The sequence below is a fragment of the Cloeon dipterum genome, chromosome 2 (assembly GCF_949628265.1).
Source record: "Cloeon dipterum chromosome 2, ieCloDipt1.1, whole genome shotgun sequence".
Lineage (NCBI taxonomy): Eukaryota > Metazoa > Arthropoda > Insecta > Ephemeroptera > Baetidae > Cloeon > Cloeon dipterum.
This window is the reverse complement of record NC_088787.1, coordinates 8,563,524-8,580,872: the sequence shown is the minus strand read 5'-3', so window position 1 is coordinate 8,580,872 and position 17,349 is coordinate 8,563,524. Positions and strand designations below refer to the sequence as shown.

The 17,349-nt window shown below is 38.7% G+C and overlaps 2 protein-coding genes across 3 annotated transcripts; one reads left to right on the top strand and one right to left on the bottom strand.

Moving 5' to 3' along the window:
• The first annotated feature begins 298 nt into the window (after positions 1-298).
• LOC135935574 (serine/threonine-protein kinase Nek6-like) lies at positions 299-2,283 on the top strand. The gene is made up of 5 exons (XM_065478014.1): positions 299-550; positions 608-765; positions 831-1,053; positions 1,115-1,251; positions 1,593-2,283. The coding sequence occupies exons 1-5, from the start codon at positions 413-415 to the stop codon at positions 2,140-2,142; spliced, it is 1,206 nt and encodes a 401-aa protein (XP_065334086.1). The 5' UTR covers positions 299-412; the 3' UTR covers positions 2,143-2,283.
• nwk (nervous wreck) lies at positions 2,268-15,819 on the bottom strand. 2 transcript variants are annotated; one of them, XM_065478011.1, is made up of 21 exons: positions 15,637-15,819; positions 14,144-14,241; positions 13,996-14,041; positions 13,801-13,886; positions 12,157-12,301; positions 11,896-12,032; positions 11,570-11,633; positions 11,389-11,517; positions 10,891-11,013; positions 9,863-10,250; positions 9,471-9,568; positions 9,272-9,407; positions 8,609-8,769; positions 8,389-8,550; positions 7,805-8,024; positions 7,434-7,666; positions 6,695-6,818; positions 6,503-6,628; positions 5,808-5,860; positions 5,629-5,751; positions 2,268-5,342 (listed from the first exon to the last, which is right to left on the bottom strand). In XM_065478011.1, the coding sequence occupies exons 1-21, from the start codon at positions 15,655-15,657 to the stop codon at positions 5,142-5,144; spliced, it is 2,874 nt and encodes a 957-aa protein (XP_065334083.1). In that variant the 5' UTR covers positions 15,658-15,819; the 3' UTR covers positions 2,268-5,141. The 2 variants fall into 2 exon arrangements, with proteins under 2 accessions (XP_065334083.1, XP_065334084.1); XM_065478012.1 differs by having other exon boundaries at positions 7,805-8,021.
• Between the last annotated feature and the right edge of the window lie 1,530 nt (positions 15,820-17,349).

Here is a 17,349-nt window from a genome sequence, read left to right as displayed (position 1 = left end):
GGCGGCTGTTCCAGCCTTCCTAACAATCTGCGATTGCAGAGACCTCATTCTATGAGTGGGGACATTCGCAACGTGTAGCCCAGGTGTAGCCCAAATAGAAACACACCAACATGATAAAAATAATTATGGTGAAGTTCGATTAAGTTGACATTTTTTATTTAAATCCAATTTCTGTCCAAGAATTAAAAAGCCTAATGATAAATCTACTTGAAATTAAGTATTTATTTTTATAAGGCCAGGAAAAACCATATTTTTTCATTGCTTATTTTTCTCGTACTATGTTGGCAACATTGTTTTTTATTCCTTTTAAAAGAAAAAACCGCAAATCTCTACTTCTGTTGGCTGTTAGGCTTTGTTGTTGTTGTGATTTTGGGATTTTCCTAATTTCGGTGGAAAATGCCATGACAACACCATGGACATTTCCGAATTTGTCATTGGATCCCTTCTGGGAGAGGGTAAGTTCGGGAGAACATACAAGGCTCGCAGGAAAAATGAAAAAAAGAAGATTGTTTTGAAACGTATCGAAACCACCTGTCAAATCAACAAAAAGGTGCGTGTGATTACAATTTAAAAGTTAGTCAAGAGTTTAATTACTGTAATTTAACAGGCTGTCAGCCAAGAAATCGCTATTCAAGGCTTAATTGAAGATAATAGCCACCTTGTGAAGCTCTTGGGACATTTTGTCGACAAATCAGGCATCGTTTGTCTCCTGATGGAGTACTGCAAAGAAAGAGATTTGGAACTGCTTATTAAGAGAGCTGGAATGTATGCTTGACTAATCCAGTTTTTGTTTAAGAAAAATATTTATGATATTTTTCATTACATTTCAGGAGAAAGACTAACATTGAAGACGAATTTATCTGTAAAGCTATAAAAGAATTGTGTTTGGCGCTACTGTACCTGGAGGAGAGAGAGATTCTGCACCACAACGTGAAGCCGTCCAGCGTGTACCTTACCTCAGAATTCACCGTTAAACTAGGCGACTTTCGTCACGCTCATTATTTCCTCACACCTGCCCTTGTACCTGCCGATGTTTCAGCTTACTCTCCACCGGTAGGCAGCAAACGTCATTGCATTTGTTATTAATTCTCATATCATGTTATATAAATTGCAGGAAGTTGTTTTGTGCCAACCTGTTACGTTCAAAGGGGACGTTTGGTCTGTCGGATGCGTCGCCTACGCGCTGCACCAACTGCGTCCTCCATTCTGCGGCCTTGGAGAGGAGCTGAGGAAGAATATTTGCGGGCGAAGGTTTGTTGATTTATTTTTAGTAATATATATCAAACACTGCGGACAGAAGGACACTTGATATTTTAACCATGACAATATTATTCTCTTAAAAATTAATTTTATTTCCTCATCCATTTAAATTTTGGCCTTGAAACCCATTGAATTCAATTAAGAAAAAATTGCTGAAAAGACATTTTGCTTTAATTCAATTTTCTTTCATTAGAATTTAAAATTGCGAAAACTGTTTTAGAAAAAAAAACTCATCTGACCTCTAAAATTGATCTTATTCTAATGGAAAAAATCTGAAGTGTACAGAAAACCGCACTATTTCTAAATTTTAATCAATATTTTGTCCTGTACAGCATTCAAATTGCAACGACTCGGGACAACTGCCAGCCGCTCTTCGACTTCATTGGCCCGATGATGGCGACCAACTGCTTTTTCCGGCCGACCTTCAAGGAAATCCTGCAGCACCCGCTCATGCAACAGGTCAGCAACCACGTCCGTCCGTTCAAACCGGTTGAGGAATTGGCCAAAGGGCCTGTTCGGGTTGGTTCGAGCGGAACCGACTCGAGCGAAGGCTTGCGGACCACCGTCAAGCTGGATCCAAATACAGTGCGTCGGCCGTCAAATTTTCCCGCGCCTCCGAGAAAAGTTCGCTTCGTGAAAGAGAAATCGGCCGACGAATTTAAGTGGTACGAAATCGAGCCGAAGCAGAATGTGGCGGCCGGCAGGAGCTGCCTCAAAGCAGGGTCCAGTAAGGAGTTCAGTGAAAACTCCGAGAGGGGAAGTTACACGAAAGAAGACCTGGAAAAGGCGGTGGCCGAGAAACTGGCGATCAGGAAGTTCACCATGAAGTACTTGCGGAAGACGGGCAAGGAGAATTACATCGTTCAGCACACGAAATTGTAGAAGACTGGCGTGAAAAATGCTTAAGATATTTTATACAGTGATTCAAATTATAGTTGCCATGCTTTAAAGCTACACAAATATCACAAATATATAGATTTACACCGTTGAAAATAAAACCGACGCAGTCGCATTGAGAGTTAATGTAAATTTTATTGCCAAAAGATCTGCCATTGATTCTCTCACAATTATGCATGTTGAATGTTAGCTATTTTCCGTTTGTTCGCGAACTAATTATGAGTTTACAGGTTTCCTTGTTATACAGCGCTTTCAAGCACGGTTTTTTCACTCTTAATACATTGCTTCGAGTTGAAACAAACCAACAGGCCCAATTTCAGGGCGTCCTAACGAACGACAATAACTTCAACTGTAGGATCAACCTATTCTTTAAACTTTCAGGGTTTCAAAGGGTTGAAATTCTAACTTTTTGGATTTTTTAATTCGCTAATCGGGAAGTCTTAAGTGTTTAGTTTTCCAACAGAAGGCGCCACCGTTCATTTACAATTTTATTGCGCTATGATTTCATATTCAATCCTGTTTGTTTTTATCCGTGAATATTTTTCTTAAAATGATTCTGCCACGATTGGCTGAACCGATTTTAAGTTTTCAGCTCTTAAAAATTAACTTTTTTCGCAATGCAAATACCCGAAAATTGTTATTGAACGCTGTCGCCATCTGTTGGTGACTTTCCATAAGAGCGAATTCGCACAATTAATGGTGTCAGTAGAGTTTCCGTAACCATTTATTCACTATTGGTCCAAAATGAAGATAATACAATAATTATCATAAGTAAATAAGTCTTTTCCTGAGTAAAAAGTAACCTTTTGAAAGGGCATGAGAGGCTAAACAACAAAAATCTATCTCTGATTCTGATTTAAATTCAGTTTTGAGAAAAAAATTAACCGGTCATGCCCTCAGAAAAACCATATTTCATTCGAAGACTGATAATATTCCGGGTATAATTATAAATATTCGATATCTGTGTCGAGTATATGCTGGAAATTGTGCAGTAACAGGTGGGTTTTCGGCTACAAAGAGCGTTATGATTGAGTTAGACACACACATACCTAGCACAATGTTACACCACGTGGCGGGCGGGAGTATTTACAACAAACGATATATATATTTCACATTTGATGGCTCTCAACAATTATTATTTAATGTCGCAATTTTCTCTATACATTTTCCGCGCTTCTTCGTGAAATATACAGTTACATATTTTCTCGTATGTATAATATATATACTTTTCGAATCGTCAAATTCAATTGTATGATATTAATTTGCGTATAGGTAGTGTCCCATTCTTGCCAACGGAAACGCAGTGCAATCCAACAAACGCATGTATGAAAGTGAAGTACAGTAACACTTCAATACATAGTACACCTACAAGGCATAGAGATTAAGGTTTTAGTGAAGCATTTTGCACGGTTGTCACCATTTCCGTCTCGTGTGTAAACCAAACGTTCAACCTACCACAAAAAGCAGTCGTTCACTCGATTAATGACATATTCAGGAAAATTCGTAAAGGAACACTGTTCTTCTTCTTCTTCTTTTGACAAAACGCAAAAGCGCAATATTTGTGGTATTAATTCCCTAAGTATAGAGAGTCGACGCGTCTCTCTTTTGACTCCCTGCATTCTGCTATTTTATAACAAGGGATTTTTTTGGATATGGCTCCGCAATTATTATTCTTTTTTAAGTCCTACATTTTGCAACTCTCCGCCTAAAGTCAACTCTGTGTTTTTCTCTCTTTTAAGTGTTATTATTTTAGCCATTTGTAGCACACTTGTAGTCGGGGGCGACCCCGAAAAGAAAAGGCGTCCAAAGCACTTTGGACAGTTGCAGTCAGGGCTCCAAATTTTCTTTAGACAGATTTAAATAATAATATTCCAAATATCCCGGAAAAAAATGTTGTTTATGTTATTTCCATGAAAAAAATATAATTACTGAAACCAACCAACTTGCCATTTAAAAAATCCCATTTTATAATTTAATTTCAAGAGGCGTGTAGTTTGGTTTTATTTTCCTTGCCACTGCGCAGAAGATGTCCAAAATGGCGTCTAATAGAGTCTGTCATCAAGAAAAAAATTTCCCTTTTCGGAACCCTGACCGTGTACAGTTAAAGCTTTGGGAGGCTTGCTCGTCGCGGTCCCAATATGCTTCAGTTAGCATCCTAAAAAATTATAATCGCTTCCGCGATGGTCCTTGAAAACTAATAATCGAAAAATGCTCGCGGATTCATTGCTTCATAGGCCGCTGCTTGCGAACAAAATTTGCTTTTTTTTAATCTTTCCTGTGAGCAGAGTTACAGTTTTATAACACACGATTATAGCAGCGTTTCGTCAACTCCCAGCACTTGGTTGCATATCCCGTCGGTTTTTATTTATATATTTAGTCCATGATGAGCTGTGGCAGCATTCCGCTATGTTTCCCATTCTTCCAGCAATTTTTTTACAGGGCGAAACAACGTCCAGGGAGTGTTTTCTGATATTGCATTTTTTTATTTTTTTAACTAGAAGAAACAGTCTCTTTTAATTTTCAAGCCGAAATGCATAAAAAGGAAGTTAGGTTCATTCCCTGTCGGCTGAGCGACCCTTCAATCAAACGACCAACGTATTCGACTTAAAGTTAATAGAGTTTTACACGTCACTTAAGGAGGATTTTCCTACTTTTCGGAAGAGAGAGAGAGTGAGGCTTTCGAGTGACAGAGTAAAAAACACTGCTCGCTTTTGTATAGTAGGTTCTTAAACCGAGTAAATGTGGAGATGAAAAGGGTTTGGCTTATTGGCGGTTTGCTAAATGGCGCGTTTATAACGTTGAATATAATCTTTCTTATGTACATCGTCGATCTCTGTTCTTATTGCTGCTCTAACATTGATTACAACTTAAAGTGCTCTTGATCTCCTCTATATAAGGTGTGAGTGAATGTGAGTGTTGTGTGTGTGTGTGTGTGTGTGTGTTCCTTTAATATCGCTTGTTTGAGTTTACTCTTTCTTTCTGTCTTACGCGTCCGACTCTTTTAAACTGCTCAGCTTGGCTAGCTGCTGGAGTTCCAGCTCGTCTGGAATCACGTGTTGCTGGGGCGGCGTGTTGGTGGCTGACGACGAGGCCTCCTCGTCCTCCGTTTCCTTCAGGGTCACCTCGATTTCGGTCGTCACGGGCTCGGACGTGCTCACCTCCTCGGCGGGAGTGTCGTCCTCATCCTGGAATTTATTAAAAAAATTTAGACCATCGTCTTACTCCTTTATAAACTTATTAATTTTTTTATTCCAAATAATATTTTTTAATAATTTTTCTAGTAAAATTCAATAAGGCGAGAGTTCTTGTTTTTTTTCTAAGGAATAAATTTTGAATTTAACTTTAAAAATTGCCGGTCAAGACTGAATGATTTAACCTTTAACAAGGCTATTGCTAGCTGGAGATTGTCACACGTATTAAAATTTAATTATCAACAAAATATTTAGCAGAAAAAAATTGATTTACACTAACAGGGGGTGGCGGGAAGGGCTGTTCTGGTTCTTCGGTCATCGGGGTGGCGGCCGTGATGACAATTTGAGCAGAGAGCGCGGCATTTTCCTTCTCCGCCTCGTCCTCGTCTTCCATCACTTCGTCCTTTGAAACAGAATTTAGTACTTTTTCTCTTTCATTTCGTGGTGGTTTTCTCTCACTTCTCCGTGCAGCTCGATACAAATGTCTGGAATGCCCACTTTATTCTCCACTTCTGTAACAAAAGAGTTTCATTCATTACGTACAAGTGGTCCGCAGCTTTTTCTGCAAGTCGGGAGTGCTTTTTAGAGGTTTGATATTTGCTTTTAGAAGATCTAAAATGTTTTAAAGAGCCATATATGATTTGCAAAAATATTGACCTGATGCGTTTCGATATAAGTATCAGTTTAAAAATATTGTATCAATTTTTTTCAAAGCTTTCTTCTGCCGTTATATGGTTTTAAATTTATGTAATAAATTTAAAAAAAATGGTAAATATTACAATTTTAAAATAGATAAAAATGCAAAATAACTCCAAGAGAATTTGTGGAAAAAGACTAGCATTTAAGCAAAGTTTTAAAGTTGCTAATGAGAAAAATTAAAACCTTAAGAAGGAATGGGCAACTTTTCTCTCAATTAATTTTTTAAATATTTTAACAAGCCTTGGAAAAATTGTCTCATTGTAGATTAAGCATTCTCCTTTTAACGACATTTAAAAAATGCAAACTACAGTAGAGTTAGGCAACCGGCGTGTCATCCGTGATGCGCGGACAACATACTCTCCTTTTTAGCAGGCGCTTTGAAAAATTCAATCTGCAGTACTCAGGAGAGAATCACATCGGTGCGGAAAAGCATTGAAAAATTAATTTCAACGAACCAGTCACGGTAGAGTCCTCGGAGAACTGGGTTTTGTAGTGTATCTTTTGGCCCTTGCTCATCTTCATGGAAAACTCCTCTTCCTCCTGCTCCTCCTCTATTGTCTCGTTGCACAGTTCTGGCACCACTGATGCAAACAAAGCGCGTCTCATTATTGCATCCGTGAACATCGACCCGCTTGCGGCTAACTAACCTTTGTGATGCTCAATTTCTGGCGTCGGCTGCGTCACGATGACGTCCTCCGGCGGCAGCAGGAACGGAGGCACGTCCGGGGGCGTAAAAACCGGTGGGGCCGACATTGGCGGACTGTCACCCTCCTAAAAATTCATAAAATTCTTTTTTCGTGAATGCACCAATTTTTAATTTAAAAAAACATCAATTAAAAAAAAATGAAAAGCCAAATTCTTCATAGTTTTTGGTTTAAAATAATTTATTAAAAATCGAGAGAATCAAACACAAAACAAAATGCTTTGTTAAAACCTAAAGTAGAAAAATTAAAGCCGCCAACAGACGGCGCCACTGTATACTTTCGTAATAAATTTAATTTCAAGGCACTTTCCACTGCGATTTTAGACTTAATCCTACTACTGTCAATTCTTCATTAAATATGTTTTCTTTTGACGTGCTGAAAACCAGAATCAGTCCAGCTATTCGCCGTAGAAACGTTGGAAAAGATTTTATATTTCAAAAAATAATTTTTCTCGATTCTACGGCGATTTGCTTAACCAATTTTAGTTTCCAGCTCGTCAAAAGAAAGCATTATTAAGTGAAGAACGCACAGTAGCAAGATTGAGTCTGAAATCGCAGCGGAAGTGCCTTAAATTAAATTTTTTACGGAAATATACGGTGGCGCCATCTGTATGCGGCTTCGACAAACAGGCGAATTAAAATGTAAGAAATAGACAAAAAACTTTGTATAGTTTTTTTTATACCTCAGTTGAGAGTGGCTCTCCGTCAGGTCCGCACTCCTGCACGACGAGCGAGGGGAAGAGGCCGATGACCGAGTTGCCCTCCTCAGTCAGCATTTCACCCTCCCACCAGCCGTCGTCGATCGAGTGCACGTTCTTGCGCAGGACGCGCAGCACGGTGCCCTCCTCGAAGGTCAGCTCCTCCTCTGCGGTCGCCTCGTAGTCGTACATGGCCACACAGTACTCGTACTGATCCCCTAAAAACGGATTTAGTTCCAGCTTTTAGCCAAGAATCTGATTTAAAAGGGAAAAATTAATTTAAATCTGCAATAAAACTTTCTCTTTTTGCTAAAAAAAAATGCTTAAGCCCTTTCTCTATTTTCCTCGCTGCGTACCGTTCTGCAGGTTGAGCGGCGCCGGGATGTCCGCCCTGGACTGCGTCTGCGGCGGCTGCTGCTGTGGCGGAGGGGCCGGCGGAGCCTCCATCTGCGGCGGCTCTTGGTACTGCGCGTGCTGCTGGATCTCCAACTCTTCCGACTCGACCGTGTAGTCGACCGAAGAGAAGGAAATACCTGGCGCTTCCTGTGGCGACTGCTCCACCATTGGATCACTCTGCTGCAGATAAATCACACAAATCAGTACAAAAATTATTTAATAGTCGTCAGTTTAAATTGACAAGGTTCTAATTTAATTTATTTTCAAATTTTCTTCTCAGTGTAAATGAAATATAGTTAGAAATAATTTAATTTTCAAAATATCGACTGCTTGGGCTAGCAAGAGCCATTTAGGGACGTATGTATTTTTAATCCAAAATAATAATGTAACGATATTGGTCAACTTTACTTATATAAAATTATATTTTTTTAGGCAACATATTGATTTAAATATAAAATAATGAAATAATAATATGTTGTAATTATTTTTAGTTAAAATATTAAATAAAAATTATATTTGTTATTTTTTTAAAAAAATTTCCTACCTGTTGGTCTTGCGGGTAGTCTAGGTAGTTCTGCGGCACGAAGCCCTGCTCACCCCTCGAGTTCCTAGCTCGCAACCATCCCTCGCCGGCGTCGTAGTCAGCGCCGGCCAAAACCTCCAGCGTTTCATTCTCCACGATGCTCAGCTCGTCCGGATTTTGTGCCTTGGTGGATAAATTTTTGATAGACATAAATCGCAAGTGAGGCTGTTTCTGTCATTACAGTGTAGTTGTAGAGCGCGAGGCACCTGTAGGCCACTTCTTCGGCGTCTGCTGGCGGCGGCTGCGACGCTTGCAGGTCTTCGTGTCCCCAGTCGATGGCGGTTGGGTCGTCCCAGGCGGCGGTCATCTGCTCGATTTTGGCCCGCTCCGCCTCCATCATTGCTGAATTAATAGATTAATATCGCTGAAGAACATGTTTCAAGAGGACTGTAAATTTTTTAATTTTAAATGTTTGAAATTGGGAGAATTTTTGCTTTCATTTTTGTTAGTTAATTTAAAAATATAAATATAGATTTTAATATCAAGACTATATAATGATAGCTTATACATGATCTCGCCATTTTAATTGAATATTTTTTATTGTTTCCTATTTAAGAATTTGCCACGGTGAAAATTAACTTCTAAATTTTAAATACAAACGAATTTTACGAATAAAATTCCGAAATATTGCTGGAGGTCTTATAAATTATACGTTTTAGCTGTACCTAAATTAAACAGAGAAAAAATATAATCTAAAGCATTTTTCAAAAACCATAAAAATTAAAATTAATTTACCTCTGCTACAGTGACGGCAAAATATTTTTAAAATTTGTATTTTTTACAGAAACCCTTATTTAATAAACCTCCTTGTCAAATAAAGAAGATTGCATTATGAATTTTTTACCTTCGACCTCAGCTGCCTCCTGCGCCTCCTTCTCGTCAATGTCTGCCGTGGAAGGCCTCTCAGCAATGGGCGCCGTGTCCGCCTCGCCGTAGTCGGAATCGTCGTAGAAAGAGTCAGAACTGGCTCCCTGGGCCTCCTGTATTCACGCAAAATTTAGCCTTTTGATATTAACCCTTCCGGGAGTTAGTTTAACTCTCACCCCTGAAGCGTCGGTGTGTACGGAGAGGGCGGAAGCAGACCTCGGCAGCTCCAGAGTGCTGAGGCTCTCCACGTCTTGCAAGAACTCATCAACGTTAACTAAAATCAAATATTATTTAATTAATTGAATAATTTTTTTTAAATGGAATAATGATCATTTTTTTAAATTATTTGTTTTAATTGTTTTAAAACTTGTAAATTCTTCGAACTATTTATCACGTGAATAACTTTTTATTTTAAAAAATTGATAAATACTGTTTTTAAAACTAATATTTCTTCAAGAAACCTGACCTACGTGACATTGAATATGTGATTTGAACTGAATTGTCCAAAACTTATATCTGATAAATTTTAAATTAACAAAAACAAATTAATTAAAATTGTGTTGCTCACCTCCTCCATCCTTGAGACACGTGATCCGCGCTTCAGCCTTAATCTTGGAAGTCTCTGACCGGCGGATGCTCTGCTTGAGTTCTTCGATTTTGGTTTCGAGGTCGGGCCCGTTGGGGTCGTTAGGGTCAGTCTTTTGGCCCGACTCCCTGAGTGCTTGCAGCTGGCTGAGCTTCTTCGTGTTCTCGCGGATGTTGATGGACTCGCGGCCGATCTTGTTGGCCAGCCGCTTCGCCTCCTTGGTGACGGCCGCGGCAGTGACGCTGCTCGGGTCAGGCACTGTGATCTTCTCGATCGGGTCGTTGCAGCACTTCTCGTACTCGTACTGGATGTGTTGCTTCAACACCGGGAAGAAAAGGTAGCAGCACTGCATGTTGTAGTCTCTCGTCAGCTAAAAAATTAAATAGAAATTGTTAGTCCTGGAAGTTTTTTGGTTATTTTTTGGCCGATTTGCTCTGGTTAAATTGTTCATTCTCAAACATAGAAAGGTAATACTTATTATTTATAGGAAGAAAATTTGAATTTCTAAAACAGTGGGATCCAGATTCGTGTGACGCGCAGATATGGCGTCCGGTGGAGTATGGCGCGAAAAAACTGTCGCGTGAAAATGCCCGAAAAGAAGCAAGTTTTGGTCAATATTGTGACATAACTAGCGTTACTTGCACTAATTGTGTCTTTTGGATCGTAAAAACAAACTCTTGTCACTCGTACGGCAATCCAAAGAGACCTTTTTGCTTCCCACATTCAGACGCCATCTTGGATCTGCGCAGCGGGAACCAATTTTATCGCACATCTGGCTCCCGCTGTTCTAAGGTTATTTTTTTAACTATTTTAAATTAAATAATTGGCTCTCTGTGAGATGAGGTCGCAGGAATAGATTTTGGCAGAATTTATGGTTCTCAGATATTTGAATTTAAAATTTTGCTAGCAGGGATAAATAGTTGAGTAGTTGCCAAAAAGCCAAGCGCATGAATAAAAATTGAGGTTTTCGGCGTCTCGATTTTTTTTATGTTATTCAAAACGTGTCTCACTTTGTTGGCCTGGTCCCTGATGCGAGTGAAAGACGTTTGTGTGGCCGAGCACGTCAGCAGCTCCATTCGACCGATCAAAGTTAAGTACTCTTGCACCCTTTCAAAAACACCACTCTCCATCGTCTGAAATTAAATACAAAACTAAATTATTAAGAATTATTGAATTTTAAGGTCTAGTTTTTACAACAGAAATTTGGTTTAATTTCTCTACGAGCAAATAATATTATTCTACGACTCAAACCAGTAAAACTTTCTGCGCTTTATATCAAGTTTAAAAATAAATAAATTTTTAACCAGGATATATTATTGAAAAAATAAGTATTTTTTAATGAATTTTCCTCAAAAACGTTAATTTGCATAATAGAATATTTTGAGAGTTATTACATTAAAATTTCCCATCTAAAAACCGTAAAGAAAACAAACCAAATTACAAAAACTCCTCAATTTATTGAAATTAAATAATTCAATTATAATTTTTTTTAGTAATTGTCTTCTCACCAGCATAGTGTTTTGCAGGTCGACCACAAAATATCGCGTCTGGTGTGCGTTGGCCGCGGCCAAGCTGAGCAGATAGTCGTTTCTGGCGCCGGTCGATCTTGAGTCCATTATTTCCCGCTTGGAGGTCAGCTGCGCACAAAAAATTAATTAATCCGCTCGGAACGCGTGGAATTCAACATACCTTAGCACTGTTCTTCTGAAGGGAAGTGATCGAAGTGAAAAACGAGCCCTTCTTCTTTTTCAGTCTGAAATGGCAAAACAATGAAGTACGTTCATTATTTTCTTTACCTTTGAATACATTTTATGCCACTAAATTTTTAATTTTTAATTCCACGATATCTTGAAGTCTTCTAAACACGTCATTTATTTTTTCAGACCGGCATTGCTTAAAATTAAATAGTTTAAAAATAAATCAAAACCAGAAAATTTAAATTAAAAAACCTTGTTTCTCATTTTTTATAATATCAAATTTTCAGAGTCAAATAATCAGTCATAAAAGTCCCGTACTTCTCCTCAATGTCCTTTGCCTTGTCTCTTACGTCGTGGGCCGAGTACTCCTCGTCAAAGTAGAGCTTTTTGTGTCGGTCGACGTCCTGCACCGTGGTCTGCACCTCTTTCTGGATCGTCCCGAGTTGCTCCATGCACTGTAAGCACAAACACACACACACGCGGCCCCTCAATTATTCATCCGGCCGGCGCCAAAATAAACAAGCGCAGCAGTGTGTCTCCTCGAGACATTTTTATATATCTATGTATGTATAACCCTACCTTTTTGGCGTTGCCGACTTTGTGGGCGCGCAGAACCTTGGCGTCGTCCGAAATCACCTGCTGGAAAACCTCCACGGCCGCCAGGCGCGCCTTCGCCAGCTTCTCGTTCTCTTCCAGCACCGTGCGCCACACGTTCCACATGTTCCTGAATTGCACATGAGTTATTACCAATTAAAAATGTAATGGGAATTTGTTGGAAAAGAATATCAGATTTATGTTATGAGTTGGAAAATTGGACGTGAGAGAATATGTTCTCGGTAGATTTGAGAGACGGGTTGGCTTTTTACCGTAGAGATTAAACTCAAGGATAAATTTGACAACTAGGGCAAGCCTGTTGTTGTTGTTTGCTTAACGCGATAAAACTTTTTGGATGAACTATTAAAAACCCAAGGAATGAAATAGTCTACGGTGATGAATTATTGCTCAATTAAAAAAATCTACTCAGTCTCCATAATTACGTGGGGAAGTCTGGTAAAACAAAATTTGAATTATTGGAATTTGATGCGATCCGCTTGGTGTTAAAATTGGAATTCATCCTAATTTTATTTTTAAAAGGTTCATGAAAATAATTCTGAACAAATATAATTATAATATTTAGCACATTTTAAACATTCTGTGAAGCTAAATGTAGACGATTCTTAGCCAGCAGGATTATTAAATTTTTAACAAAAGCAGTCATTGACACTAAAAAAGCACACATTTTATAATTACTATAGTTAAATGAATCTGTTATTTACAAAAGGCATGTTATAGGTAGACATATTTTGCACAATCCAAAAGCAATAAATTAAATTCGCATCCTGTCCAAATATTAAGAGAACTTATTGAATGTTTCTTGGTCAATATTTTCTGGTTTTATTTAGACATTTTTTAAAAATTCAAAAATAAAATATCTCATCTCGCGATCTAATTTTAAAATCAGGGTTTGCATTGTTTGTGCCGGATTTCTTTCATTTAGCTTGCTCGAATGGACCCAAAAATAAAGGTCAAGGGCCTTTAGGGTAAAAGGTCGGTTTCTGAAAATCCAGGGTGTTCTTCATATTTTGTTAAATGAAAATTTAAAAAATTAATCCCTTCATAATTAGGCCAAAAAGGCATGTGTTAACTTTTGCAAAATTTTCAGAGTGGTGATCGCTTCAGTTTTCGAAAAAAATCGACGCTTGAAACAACACGAATTTTACGATTTTTGCAAATATTTACACCGCTAAATCTAGCGTTCTAAATGTAAGAATTGCAAAACCTGTACATTATTAGACCCGTCTTGACCTTCCATAATAAACTGAAAGGTTGATAGGATGCGTATATTTTAAAAAAAAACTGGACTTTGGTGAATTTTCTTCATTTATAAATTCCAGGGTTAGTTACATTTAACCGTTACTTATGCATTATATTACTTTTGTGTTGATCAAGCAAAAATTCATTAAATAATAGGTCTTATTTAAACAAAAATGAGGATTTTCTTCTCTCCTGAACGGCTCGAATAAATCCTATTTTATTGAAAAGGTCAAAATCTTTAAAAATCATTTAAAAAAGCAAAATGAATTGTTTTTGGAACACTATAAAATTTAATCTCAACATCTAGGAAAACTAAAAAAGATATTAAGTAGACGTTAATAAGTATGAAAAAATAGTTTATTTACTCACCATCTTTCCTCGCCGCCCTCCAACTTGATGTCCGGGATGTCTGGAATTTTCTTGTTCAAGTACACAGTGGCCAGTTTGAGGAGCGCCTGTGCAAACACAAACACAAACACACATATATATCGTGCTAATAGAAACAAATCCGCGTAGGTGGCAAGGCATAATGGGGGTTGTGTTGTGACAAACACTCGCACTCACCTCCGAATAGGATTTCTCTATTGCGGATCGCTGCTTTGTGAAGTTCCTGCGTGCAGATGCGGAGAGGCTCGTGTTAATTAGCTCATTAATTCGAGTTTGCGCTCGCTGTACGAATGCGAGCGTAGTAGAATAATGTTAGTTTGCTTACCGTATGTCGTCCAGCAGCTCGCATTCGTACTGATTCTTCACCTGCAGCTTATTCAGCTGCTCCGTGTGCAGACTCTTCAGGAATTTGGCATAGCCCTGCTGTAATTGGCAAAATGATTGGCACGGTTAAAACAAATGTCTTGAATTCAGTTTTTTGTTTTAGAAGGAAATTATGTGAGTTTTACAGGAGAGTAAATTTTCACCCGAGGTTTTGTGAATATGTAGTTGTTAAATTTTAGAAAAATTGAGCAATTTAGATGTTTTTTGAAGCATGATCTGGTTTCAATTCAAAGATTTAAAAAAATGTTTGCTATTAAAGCTATTAATGATATCAAGATCATGAAATAAATCCGAAGAAATTCTCACGATTTCTAGTCAGCTCAAAATTTTAGAAAAATAGCTCTGGCTGCTCCGATATAATTATTACACAAACAATCCGTCCTGGTCACGGTAAAATTGCGCAACGTTCAACAAATACCCACATTTTCATTGTCGAATTGATTGTTGACCTTTTCTTGCAACAAGGAAATTTGCGTTTGGTTGTTGAAAGTTGCGCAATTTTACCGGGACCAGAATGAATTGTTGGTTGGAGTTGATTGTTGAAATATACCAACGGTGTTTGTTTTCCTGTCTCATTTATGGGAAACGAAATAAATTAGCCCTCCCTGTGATTCAACCTACCCCCACATAAGTTAACCAGCTCGTTTTTTTCTATTTAAAGATTAAAACCTGCTGTGTGTATATTTCTTCTTTTATCTTTAAATAATTTTTATAAGTTTATCCATTTTCAGTTAACATCTAGATCAGAGCACGAAAGGGAACAATTTTCCTAGAAATTAATATTTCCGTTTTACTTCTGAAATCATTTGACCTTTCGCAACATAAAAAAATTCGAGCTGAATTTCGTGGCGAGAATTTTGAATTAATCTTGCAATGTTGTCGGATTAGTCCAAAGGCGGTGGAATCCGTTTGTTTGCGCGAAACGTGTTTTGCATATCTCTCTCTCAAGCCGTAAGGGTGGCTGCGTGTGAATAATTTACCAACGGGGTGGTGATAGAATTCATATGTCGGCGGCACGTACTTTGAAATTGCCTGATTATTTGTTGCACCTGTTCTATACTTGAAGAATGCGGTTTGCAAGAATTTAAAAATTAATTTTTAGCGTTTTTTAAATTTGAGCGGAAAAATTAAATTAGTAAAAGTTTAGATTATTATCATTTTCACCCTAATCTTATAAAGGTGTCATCTGATTCGATTTTCCGATTATTCCAAATCAGTTAATCATCGAAATCTTCTCCGCCCCGTCCCGGAAAACGGCCAAAAATCCCGAGAACCAATCCTGGATGGAAGAGGGATTTCTCCTGGGCCCATTCGGGACCGAGGCGGGGCCGTGCGGGGGCGTGGAGGGCCCGAGAGGGAATGACACAGTTTCGTCGGGTCGGCGGCGGGCCGAGGGGGTGGCGTGTGGCGCGGTCGGCCGGCGCGGACACTCACCTTGCGCGGCGGCGGCTGCATCTCGGGGGCTGTGTCGGCAGTCGGCGGGCGAAAGTCGGCTCGGCGCGGCCCGAAATCAGATCATCTCGAGGAGCGAGAGCGAGGGTGCAGTCGCCGACTTTGATTCACTCCGTCGGTCGGAGGAGGAGGGTGCCGTTTGCCCCGCGGTCGATACCAGCAATCAATGAAATGTGCGTCCGAGCTGCTCATGCGCCCCCCGAGCGCTCCAAAACACCCCTTTCCGGGCTGCTATACTGCCGCCGCCTCCGCCGCCGCCTCCGCCGCCGCTTCAAGGGCAGTTTTCCTCCTCGCCAGTTGGTGCACGCTGTTCTCTTATTATTATGATTGCTCATCGAGGCGGCTGATGAATTGCCGAACTGTCCGCAAGATGAGATTCTTCACTTAGTTAAAAAGAAGATGAAAAATTGCCTCGTTTGCGGCAAGACACTATGAGGTCTTTATTAATATTTTTTGTAAAGTAATTTAACATGCTCTATTTTTCGCAGGGCTTACAGGATTTTCTCCTGTTTTCCCTCAAAAATTTAAATTTGAACCAAATTTACGATCTTTTTTGCCCTGTGGATAAAATATTTTATAAAAACTCAAGTTTTCTCACTGCATATTTTTAAATATGATTCAAAGCTTTCCATCTAACCATAATTTCCCCTCCTTGTAAATTAATTGCTCTAGATCTTACATAGTTATAATGTAAAAAAAATCAATATCTCCTATTCGCAGCGAATTTCCGATTCGAACGCACGGAAAATCTGTCAAAGCGGAGATTACAAACATTACGAAGCACCGCGTGCCTTTTGTATTCAGCCTGCGTGACGTAGTCGCACCTTATTCTGACGATGATGAATCACCCCAATATATAATTTCATTTTGCTTTCACTTCAAACCGGATTTTTTTTGCTCCGTGGAGGAAAAAATTCCAACGTTAAGCTTTTACTTTTTTTAGAAAAAAATAATATTTGACGTAGTGCACCGAGAGGGTTGAAAAAGTTGGAAAAGCCACCCCGTCGGGGGATGAAGCACCGGTGGCAATGGCAACGCGGATGAGTGTGTAAAAATAGTAGTTGGAAAAAGCAAGGCTGCACACAATACGTGTACGCTGCGCTCTGTACATAAATATAGACACGAGCGCGGTGCTATCAAAAATTCAAATCTAATATCTGGCACGTGAACCAGTCGCGTTTTACGTTAATTGAGCGCGGGAAGAGCTGTGGTTTATTTACTTTGTATGCTGACAAAGTTGGTTTTACACGCTAAAAGTTTCAGGACAGCAAAAATGTTAAAATTTCAATTAATTATTTAAAAGTGAATCATTTTTAAAAAAAATGTATTTTCTGCCTTTATTTGATATTTTATCTCTAAAAAATCGTGGCACACAAAATATCCACAAGCTACTATATAAATTTCTGAGAAAATCAACGATGGATCGCGTCAAGAAAGAATTGAAATATCATGAGCATATAAGCTGTCTGATTTCTTCGAAAATAGGGAAAATTTGATATTTAAATTATAATCTTTCCTTTGTTTTAAATATTTCACGTTGTCGAGCTGAATTGTTGATTGATCCACAAACAAAGATTCATGTCATAAGATTTTAACCCTTTTTGGAGATGAAATTTGCAGTCAAATACCAGCAGGAAATCCTGCAATAAACACACAATTTGTTTCTATTAATAATTAGCACAACCCTCAGGAACA

Excerpts from the sequence above, each read along its gene's own strand:
- LOC135935574 (XM_065478014.1), top strand. The coding sequence starts at position 413 with ATGGACATTTCCGAATTTGTCATTGGATCCCTTCTGGGAGAGGGTAAG. Across the intron at positions 766-830 it reads CTTATTAAGAGAGCTGGAAT|GAGAAAGACTAACATTGAAG; the intron begins GTATGCTTGACT and ends ATTACATTTCAG. Across the intron at positions 1,054-1,114 it reads TTTCAGCTTACTCTCCACCG|GAAGTTGTTTTGTGCCAACC; the intron begins GTAGGCAGCAAA and ends TATAAATTGCAG.
- nwk (XM_065478011.1), bottom strand. The coding sequence starts at position 15,657 with ATGCAGCCGCCGCCGCGCAAG. Across the intron at positions 9,408-9,470 it reads TACACACCGACGCTTCAGGG|GAGGCCCAGGGAGCCAGTTC; the intron begins GTGAGAGTTAAA and ends GCGTGAATACAG. Across the intron at positions 6,629-6,694 it reads AGAAATTGAGCATCACAAAG|TGGTGCCAGAACTGTGCAAC; the intron begins GTTAGTTAGCCG and ends TGTTTGCATCAG.